We start from the raw sequence: 11137 nt of genomic DNA on the forward strand, positions 1-11137 counted from the left end.
CTTTCTGGGTTGGACATGTTGCTCAGAGTCAGAGGGCTTGCCTTGCATGCACAAGGCACTGGCTTCAGTTCCCAGCACTGAAGAGGTAAAGGAAAAAGAAGGAAAAGGAGCGAGCAGTTTAGCAGACATCCTAGCTTAGCATTGTGCTAAGTTTACCTCCTCTCTCACATATCTCTAAACTTATCTCCACTCTCCGCTCGTTAACAAATAGTCAATGCTAATACTTTGAAACAGAGCTAAGCTAGGTAGGGACTTGGATGTGGGAACACAGACTGACAAATATTCACATCTAGATGTTATTCCAATTGAATTAAAATATGTATTTTGTGTGTATTAATTAAAATATGTATTTTCTCTGCATGACTATGTACCATGTGCCTGCAGTGCTCTGTGAGGCTAAAAGAGGACTCGGATCTCCGCAGACTAGAGTTACAAAACAGATGGTTGTGAGCCACCATGTGGGTGCTAGGGATTGACCCTGGGTCCCCTGGATAAGCAGCTTGTGCTCTTAATGGCCGGCCGCCTGAGCCGTCTCTCCAGCTCTATAGAATTTTCCCCCTCGGAGACAGGGTTTCTTCGTGTAGCCCTGGTTGTCCTTGAACTCAAAGTTCTGACTCCCGAATGCTGTGAGTGCCACTATTGCCTGGCTTTTTTTTTTAATTGATTATAATGTATTCCTATATATGAAACTCTTAGGGTAGTTCAAAGCAGCTGTGTTTTTATAAATATAACTAATACATAAAGATATATCTAAAGTTAAAAAATTAGAGACAAAGATAGCCCTACTGTTATAATCAACTGCAGAATACTAACTTGGAAAAACGATGAAAAAGCAACAGAAATTGTAACATGCTTTAAGGAGTGAAGGATTCTTCCCAGTCCCTCATCCACGATGGATGTGTGCTTAGTACTGATTCTTAGTACTGATTCTAGACAGCTAGATAATGATAAAAAGAAACAGCCCCAGCCTAAAAAATAGAGCTATATTCTATGGAAGACAAACACTCTTGCCTCAACAAAGCTCGTAATATAAACTGTATGATAATGGTTAAGAAAGCTGGCTTAATAGACTTGCATTCCAACTTTCCCCCTCATTGGCTCAGGGTCTGTGAGTAAAACAGTGAATCCTTTTGCAGTTTCCTCATCTGTGAACCGCTGCTTATAGGAACTCCTACACCCAAGTGAGGAGAGCTCCGAGTTATTCGAGGCTAGCTCTCTCTTGCCTCAGCACATGCTCCTGCTATCTAGATAAATCCTTCAAGTTTTGACTTTGATATCTCTTCCTCGGAGCGTTTTGTTTCAGGTAATGGAGTTTCTGTATCAACAGAAAAACTACTTATCGGCCACGTACATTAGGCTCTAATAAAAATAACCTAATCTTAAGATTTAGGGTCAGCAGCTGGGCGGTGGTGGCACACGCTTTTTAATCCCTGCACTGGGGAGGCAGAGGCAGGCGGATTTCTGAGTTCGAGGCCAGCCTGGCCTACAAAGTGAGTTCCAGGACAGCCAGGGATATTCAGATAAATCCTGTCTCAAAATACCAAAAGGAAAAAAAAAAAAAAGATTTAGGGTCAGCAATTACTTTTTGTAAAGAGAAAGACATAGTCTTTAGAGTTTGCAGGCCACGCCAGAAGGCAAAGGCCATGTTACAATAAAACTTTATTTGAGGATATGCACGTACATCCTCAGGGTCTGGACTGACGGGATGAGGCCCCTGCCCTGTGGCTGCCTGACCCCTTACCTCTGAGGATGGCAGTTATGAAGGGAACTGAAAGAAACCTCAACCCTGCAGGAAGGCGACTTCAGCGACTCGGGAGAAGCTACGGCGGGGGCGAGGGGTGCGGCTGGGCCCGGAGGGGCGGGGCATAGTGCGGAGGGGCGGGGCGGCGCCGCGTCGTCGTCGTCGTCCCCGCCTCTTCCCCAGGGGCCGCGGCGGAGCCTCGGCGGCGGCGCTCAGTGCCGGAGGAGAACGTCTCAGCGTCGGCAGCGTCCGTCCACACACGCCCCGGCGCGTACCTCTCGGCCTCCCGGCGACCCCCAGCCGCGGCGCTCGCGCCCGATCAGCTCTCTCGCTCGCCCTCCTTCCCTGAGGCCCGCTGCGCCATGGCCTTGGCGTTGGCGGCGCTGGCGGCCGTGGAGCCGGCCTGCGGCAGCGGGTACCAGCAGGTGAGCGGCCCCGGGCCCGCCCCGCCCTCCGCCGGCCACTCGACGCCCGGGCTTTGCAGGCCGCGCCGGGCCTCGGCCGGACCCCGGGGCCTGGGTCTGTCGCGGCTCGGGCCAGCCGGGAGGGACCTCGTTAACCCCGGTTCCCAGGTCGGGCGGGGCCCGGAGGCTGAACTCGTGGCGCTCTAGGGGTTGCGACCAAGAGGCATCAGTTTTTCCTTCTCTCAGCTTTGGTTTGATGTCATTGGAAAGTCAGGGGGCGAGAAAAAAAAAATTAAGCCAAAAAGGTAAAGGAAATGGGTTCAGAAGAAAAGATCCTAATCTCCAGTATCTCCGCTGGCGGCTGTCCTCAGCGAGGTGCGATTAGTCAGGGTTTCGGAGTGTCGTTTCTGTCCAAACCCATCCCCCTCGCTCCCTTTAAAGATTTGAGTCCAAAAAAAAAAAAAAATGAAGCGAGAGAGGAGCCTGCAGCTTTCAATCGATTTGGAAGAGGCGATGTTTGGTTGGAGAGGCCCCAAAATGTAGGGCTACGGGAGGCTGCAGGGCGTGTGCCCGGATGTATTTTGCACGCTTAGAAATGACGTTTAAGAGATTTAATAGCATATCTAGGGAGGAAATAAATCCAGATGATAGGGTTATTATCTGCTGTGTGATTCTGTAAATTGAGGCCCTAGGGAAAAGAGATTTTTCTCCCCTCCCGGTGTGTGGCTGGGTTTCCTCGGGAATTTAGAGACTCCTTTTGGGGAGAAAAAAAAAGGTATTAATCTAAAATATAACGTAATCGTGGGAGTTAAGCCAGGAAGTTGTTGATAGAACCGCAGGCAGCTGCTTCTGTTTTGTCAGTTTCAAATGTTTTCAGTTTTATTTGCATACAAAAATGCCAGTCCTGCTTTTTCGACATAAAATGGCGTGAATCAAGAGATCTCCGTTTACTACGTTGTAGAAATAAAACCAGAATGATTAAAGCGTGTTGCAGTTTAACCCAGTCGGGGCCAGTTGCTGGTTTGTTTTGCTGTCTTCAGTGTTGCGTTGTAATCCGCCCTTCTTCCCGCCCCCGCCTCCGCCTCTGCTCCGACTCCTGAAATGACTAGTTAAGAATTTAGCCTCTTGGTTTCATAAACGCCCCAAATTCTGGCCTTGCAGACTGATCTTTATGTCTTCACAGCCTTTATTCTATGACCTTGGATGAGACTCCCGGTGCTTCCTTGCTTTAATAAATTCGGGTCATAGATGTCATTAGACTTTCATCGACGTGTTTACAAATCCTCTGAACCTTATAGCATCAGTCTTTTCATTCCCGAGTTGGATGGGCAGAAGAGCTGTGGGTTTTCTTTGTACTGCCATCTTACTTAGCTATGGGGTAATGCTGGTTGACTGCTATAATACAGACAGTTTGTTAAAGGGTATGCTTTTGTTGGCTTATTGTTTAATAGCTTTTTGATTATGCAGAATTTAGGTTATGTTAGAGATGGGCCATCTTTAATATCGTTATTCTCAAAGTAATTAGTTTGCTGGGCATGGTGGCTCATGCCTATAATCCCAGCAGTTGGGAGTCTGAAGCAGGAAAATTGAAAGTTCAAGGCCAGCCTGGATTGCCAAATTAGTTGCCATCCAGCCTGAGATACAGGAAGACTCCGCCTTGACAATAACAAAATAAATTTGAAAAAGTAATCTAAAATAAAACATGAAAAAAAAATCTTAGAAGAAATTGTAAAACATTAAAGCCAAAAAAGTCTAGCCAAACACAAATCTCTTCCCAAAAGTTAACTTGTGGGCACATAATCTTGTAGATTAGAGCTATGTAAATATACAAAAGTGTGATCAGTATGCATGTGCACAGAGAAGGAGTGCTGGTGTTGACTGTGTCACACTAGACATGTCACAGCAGACATGGTTTACAGCCATCTTCACTGAAGCCTTACAGCACTTAGGAGTAAGGGTTTGCTCTCATTTTATAGATGGCAAAGTCAAGTCTCTAAGGGTCTCAGCGACTTGTGCAAATTCACAAAACTGCTAAATTATGATAACAAGAGTGTTCATTTACTCACCTGTATAGAGGCTCATGCCCCCCAAGACAGGCTGTATCCATTAGCAGATACGTAAGTATACACGTGTATTATGTACTCATGAATGTAGGCAGGCACATCTTTATACATTCATGCAGTTTTGTGTGCTCCTAATGACACTGAATGTGTCCATTGTCTCAGGCGTGTGCGTTCACTTTCATGCGTTTTTTTGTGCGCATACACATGTACTGGATTTTCTTTTTCTTTTTCTTTTCTTTTCTTTCTTTCTTTCTTTTTTTTTTTTGTTTTTTTGTTTTTTTGAGACAGGGTTTCTCTGTGTAGCCCTGGCTGTCCTGGAACTCACTCTGTAGACCAGGCTGTCCCGGAACTCAGAAATCCGCCTGCCTCTGCCTCCCAACTGTGTGCCATCACTGCCCGGCAATGTTGGATTTTCAAATCTCCTGGTTTTCTTTTTTTCTGTTCAGTGTTGAAGGTAGGGCCTATAACCTAGGGCCTTTCCCTTTCTACACAAGCCCTGTACCACTGAACTATATCTTTAGCCCCTCTGTCAGCTATTTTTAATGCCTGTGTGGCATGAATTGTATGGCTGAGCCATGACTTAGTTACCTACTGGTAGTTCCTAAGAATATTTATAATTTTTAACACTTATTGAAGTTTGTTATTCAGACACCTGTAACTGTTCTTTTGTAGTGTGTAATCAGAGACTATACATATTTAAAAGGCTTTTGAATTATAGAATGCTGGTGAATTGGCCAGGCCACTTGATAGGAACATGCTACTCTTTAGCTGTCACATAAGGCTGTTGTGACTTCTTTTGATCTGTTAATCTGAGGTGGTCCTCTAACCAAGTGACACTAATGGAAAGCTTTATGATTCATTCAGAATTGCTAACACCGCTGGCCTCCTTTGCTTTCATGAGTCTTTATTGATGTATACAACTTGAATTTAGTATACTGACAGTTATAGACAGGCTGGGCTTAGTTTCCCTGTAGCATGATTTTCCCTTCTTTTTGCAATTTTAAAACAGACTATATCCAATATATATTGAACAGAGTTTCAAAAAGGTTTAGGTAGGCTCATTCCCAGCTGTGGTTAGCTCAAGGAGGACATCAGTTGCTGGCCACCCATTCTCCTTAGTGCAGCTGAAGTAGCTCTTTGCCTCTATATCATGAATTTTGCTACCTCGTGCCAGATGTTTTGAGATATTTGAGTTGTATGTAAATGAACAGAGCTTCAATATATATTAAATATATATTAAAAACAAACCATAGAATGTGTTGATTTAGACATGGCTTGTGGCCTGCTGAGGAAGTTGCTTATTCGCAGTCATCACCAGTGAGTTTGTATAGCATTCCAGATGACATCATAAACCAGGCATGGGGACGGTAGTTTTTTGGGTTAAGTTCTCTGAATGTTCTGCAATGGCATTTTGATAGATTAGGGAAGTAATGTCATCTCTTTAACAGGTGGAACTATATTTGGTGAAATTTTGATCTTAGAAGAAGGCTAGGTAGTGCCCATGTGCATGTTTGTTATAAAGTTTCAGAAGTTATAGTTGTAGCACAGGTTATCTCTTTTGTGTCTTGTCAGTTTGTATTTGTGGCCAAATGGTTAGTTATCAAAGAAAATGTATGAAAGATCTTGAAGCAGGACACAATGGTTGGTGTACTCATGTGATTTTGTGATTTTGGGGTAGGATGGTGGCCTCCAGGCCTGTCTGGATTACATAGTGAAAGCCTGTCTTAATCAAACATAGGTACATTGTTTATGGAAGATAGATAAATTGTATCTTTGAAAAAAATTTTTAGAATTGTATAAAACAACATAAAATATACCATATTTAACTTTTTATCCCCTTGCCTCTTTTGGTGCTAGGGAGTAGCTGTGTGTCCTGCCACAGAGCACCCTCCACCCTAAGCATTTTTAAGTACAAAGTCTGCCAACATTAAGTGGATTCACATATGTATGAAACCAGCCCTGTGTTTAGTACCCATTAAACTGTACTCTTCCTTGCTTGTTCCAGCCTGTCAACTAGCACCAGTGTAAGTGCAATCAGTTATTTCCTTTTTTCATTGGCCTATCATCAAGGCTCATCCAAATAGTAGGTGTCAGAATTTCTTTCTTAAGGCTGAACAATATTTTGTCGTATGTTTGTTTTGAGATGGAGTCTCTTGTACCATGGCCTGACCTCATTTTACACACACACACACATACACACACACACACACACTGAGGCTGACCTTGAACTCCTGATCCTCCTGCCTTCACTTCTTAAGTTTTGGGGTTACAGGCTGATGCCACCAGGCCTGCCTATGCTACATTTAAAACATAAATTCATTTACTGATGAATATTTAGTCTTTGTGCATAATGCACTGAGAACATGGGTGTACAAATCTCTCTCGGTCCTTGATTTTGAGATTTATGAGAATTTACCCGGAGTGGGATTAGTTTGGTAATCCTATTTTTAAGTTTTCTTAAAACTATTCTGTTACCCATAGCAGCCACACCATCTTGCATTGTTGCCAACACTGTATAAAGATTCCAGTTTCTTCATATTCTCAACAAACGTTTGATTATTTTTATTTTTTATTTTGTGTTTTGCAGTGCTAGGGATAGAAGCCAGGCCTTGTTCATGGCTGGCAAGCTCTACACCAGCCCTCTTCTGGTTTCTTGGTACTGGCTATCTGTTTGTTGGCTGTGACGCTATCTCCTTTGCATTATTGATTTCTAGTTCCTAAATGATTAGTTACGTTCAGTATGTTAGCTGTTTGTTTATTACCTTTGGAGAAATGGCTATTGCTATAATTGTTTTTTGTTTGTTTGTTTGTTTGTTTGCTTGTTTTTTTCAGATAGGCTGGGCTGGAACTCTCTATATAGATCAGGTTAGCTTACAGAACTCTGTCTCTGTCACCCATAAATTGGTATTAAAGGTGTATACCACCACATCTGACCTGAAGTTATTTCTTAATGGTATTTTCAACTTTTTGTGATGGTGGGGAGGACGACAAGGTCTAACTATGTAATCCTGGCTATTGAGCAACTTGCTATGTAGACCAGGCTGGCCTTGGACCCACAGAGACAGACCTACCTGTCCCTGCCTTCTAAGTTCTGGGATTATTATTAGTATTTCAAATATATACCAAATAGGGCAGTGTGATAAACTATGGAAACCATCATCCGCATTCAGTAAATACCAATAAATAGCCATTATTATTAAATATATATTCATATTATATTTTTGGATCAACTATATAATTTCTTGGTTATTATTTTTATTTTATATGTTTGGAGGCAATAGGATCTTATACTGCCTGGAACTCTGTGTAGCTCAAGATAGCCTTAAACTGGAACAGTCTTCCTGCCTCAGTCTTCCAAGTGCTTATACCACTTATAGGCATATACCACTGGCTGTAATTTCATGTACAAACATTTTTATGTGAAATACAGAAAAAATGATATTTCAAGTGGATATATCACATGGGGTTAGTATCGTAAGAACTTTAACAAAAACCTTTATTATGTTGTTTTTTGTGGGTGTGGGTGGAGGTCAGAAGACAACCTTCAGGATCTGGTTTTCTCCTACGTTCAGGTCCTGGAGATGGAATGCAGGTTATTGGGCTTGGTGGCTAGTGCCATCTTGCCAGCCCTGAGAGCTCTTTTTAACCTGTTAGAAATATAGAAATAGTATTTGAAAATGTCAGGAACCACAGAACTGTGATTGTCTCTTGTGTTTGAATTGGCTCACTCTTGGCAAGCCTTGTTCTCTGTGTCATTTTTTGTGGCACTGGTGAATTCTTGATCCATTCTTGCTTTCTGGCTGCATCCACTGGCCACCACTTGTTAAGGGAGAGTCATTGGCTTCATCACTCTGCTCTGTAAACAGAACAGAACTTCCTGGTTTGGACAGAAGCCAAGACTCAGTTGAGCTGCCCTAGGGAATTCTATTCTAAGGACTTTTCACTGCTGGTCCTGGACCTGCATGTTTATCAAACATCAGTTACAATACACTATACTATATTAAGCTATAAAATAAATCTTACCACGAGAATGACTTTGATGTTTTGCTTTAGGCTGGGTTTCACTGTGTAGCACAGACAGGCCTTGAACTTGGGACCCTTGTGCTTTAGCATTCACAATGGTGGGATTACAAAGGCCTTAAAATGAATCTTTGATTTCTTTATTTTGATGTTATTTTTGGATAAATACAACTGCTTTATGAGAACCATATTCTTGTAAAGGACTATATCTATTTAGATAAACATATTTACTTTAGTTGGAGATTAATGCTGAAAATAAGGTTGAAGATCGTCTTCTCCTCCTCAAGTCATTGTTGCCAATAAACTAGGTAGGCAACTGGTAAACATGCATCAGATCTAGTGCTTGCTTTTAGTGACATTGCTTCTGGTGGCTGGAGGTAGAAAACCAGTTTGTATTAATTCAAGTGTAGTGTTGGAACAAGTGTGATAGATAGCACCTAGTACACCTGCCTGTAAAGTAGGCTCTCAGCCAGTTTTCTGAATACATAATTTCTTTTGGGTTTGGTTGTTTTTGTTTTGCCCTGGAACTTAGGATGTAGGCCAAGCTGGCTTCTAATTCAGAGAGATCCACCTGTCTCTGAAGTGCTGGGATTAAAGGTATGCACCACCACACCCGGCTATGTATTTCTTATTTTGCCAACAATTTGGAGAGATGGCTCAGTAAAACTACCTGCAGTAATGAGAACCTGAGTTCTAATTGCCAGCACACATGCTAAGTATAGGCTGATCTTACATGGCTTAACCTCCAGAGTTAGGTGGGGATTCCTGGGGGACTTACTGGCCAGTCAGCCATGCTGATTCCATGGGCTCCAGGTTCATTGAGAGATACTGCTTCAAAAGTAAAATGACAAATGGAAAACGAGGAAGACAGTTTCTTTCCACTTTTGGCCTCCATTCATGGCTGAACACATCTGCTCAAAGACATATACACAGCAAGGCTTACTTGTTTGTGTTTATGTGTTTGGTTCTCTTCTGTAAAAGTTCTCTGCCTCTTTTTTCACGCTGTGTGGAGAACTCACTGTGAGAACAGTGGCCCTCACAACTCAGAAGTGGTGGGGCTAACACTACAAGCAGAGTATTGACACACAATATTTGCTATTTTTACAGGTGGGATATTTATTTCTTCTCCATTAACTGCATCATTATTATATCTCTATGGACTCATAAATATTTACAGTTATCTGGGAACATAATTCCAATACACGGTATAGTGCTGGCTTTGACCATTGGGAATTCTCAGTTGGCCCTGTGTCATATACCTGGTTCCTTTGGACATACCAACATCTTTGTTTTAGAGTATTTACTTTCTGGACTAGTTTCATCCTTTCTTATACCATCTTAGAATGACTCGTTCTCCCCAAGAAACCCTGCTTCCTTTTTAGACAATGATAGCAGAAACCAGATCTGCCCTGGATATTGTTAGTTCTAGGTCTTCTAAGGTAGCAAAGCCAGAAAATGCCTGTGCATTTGTTCTTTTAAGTGCTGGGTATTGATCCCTTGGTCTTCTATGTGCTGCATGTGTGCTTTATCACTCAGTTATACCCACAGCCCTATAAGCAACATTTGCATAAATAAATTATCCAAAGCCAAGTTGACACTATATCTCTAACACATATCTCAAGCATGTGCATCACATCATCTTATTCAGCTAATCTGTAAACTCCCACTTCAATAACTAGAAATTTGGCTCCTACCATTTAATATCTGTTTACTTAATCTCTAGTTTTTTATATGCATACATATAGTGGTATCCAAATTATGAACTCATATGCATGTGGGAAACTCTTATTCTCAGAAGACAGGACACACACATAGATGTCGACTCTTGGGTTCTAGAGTTACCTTCCCCCACTCTCTTGAGAGGTGGTTTCCTGCATATATAAGACATAGTTTTGTCATGGTCTGCCCATCATCTTGCCAGTGAAATTGATGTTTTCATTTGGTTTTGTTTTGTTTTTTCTTGGGACAGAGTCTCATGTAGCCTTGGCTGTCCTGGAATTCTCTATATGTAGACCAGTTTGGCCTTGAACTCAAGAGATTTGCCTTCTGCCTGGGATTAAAGTCATGCACTATGCTTGGCTTCGTCTAAATGGATTTTTAATATTCATATATATTAAGATTGATTTTTGTGTTGTAAATGTCTGGTCTATAGGTTTTACACCTCCATGTCTCTTTGAAATAAATAAATATATATATTTGTTTTCAAGAAAAATAGAAAGTTTTCTCATGTTCCTATTAATGGTCATGGTTGTCTTTTCTGTTTTTAAAAGGTACATACTTTTAGAGAATTTACTTATGTTGCCTTTGTAAATGTCTTGAGAACTTTTGTAGACTAGGGAACCAACAGTAGTCCTCTTAGATTTTTGAAGTTGCCTTTGTGAGAGCTTTGTGTTATGGCATTCAAACATCATATAAAATTTTTCCTTAGTAATTCCCCTCCCTTTCTCTATGGTCCTGTTGAGGATCTAAGCCAGGGCCTACTCATGCTAGGCCAAGTGCTCTGCCACTGAGCTCCGCCACTGAGCTCCATTCAGGTTTGAAGCTGCGATATATATATATGTGTGTGTATAGAAAGTAGAACTAGTAGCTTTGATCCAGAGAGATAGTGTTATATTACTTTAGTAAATATATATATATGTTTGCCTTGGCCCTTATCTAAAGGGGATAACTGAGGAAAATGTAAAGATTACTGAGATATTGAATTGGCAGTAGTCCTACGTCTGTCACGAAGTAGCAATATGATGGTAAGAACAGTAACATCTTTCTGGACTTTTTTATAAAGGAAGCTGAACTCATTTCATTTTGAGAGTTTCGGCTTTATAGTTGATATTGTGTGTGTGTATAGAAAGTAGAAACTAGTAGCTTTATAGTTGATATTGTGTGTGTGTATAGAAAGTAGAAACTAGTAG

At 41.7% G+C, this 11137-nt stretch overlaps 1 protein-coding gene across 2 annotated transcripts in view; it reads left to right on the forward strand.

The window, feature by feature from the left end:
* The first annotated feature begins 1902 nt into the window (after positions 1-1902).
* Positions 1903-11137, forward strand: part of Ndfip1 (Nedd4 family interacting protein 1) — a 45131-nt gene continuing 35896 nt past the window's right edge. For both annotated transcript variants that reach the window (XM_021150952.2, XM_029471854.1), the window contains exon 1: positions 1903-2166. In XM_021150952.2, coding sequence (XP_021006611.1) covers positions 2104-2166 — 63 coding nt within the window. In that variant the 5' untranslated portion in view covers positions 1903-2103. The remainder of the gene's footprint in view (positions 2167-11137) is intronic.

The sequence above is a fragment of the Mus caroli genome, chromosome 18, assembly GCF_900094665.2.
Source record: "Mus caroli chromosome 18, CAROLI_EIJ_v1.1, whole genome shotgun sequence".
In the NCBI taxonomy this organism is placed as follows: Eukaryota; Metazoa; Chordata; class Mammalia; order Rodentia; family Muridae; genus Mus; species Mus caroli.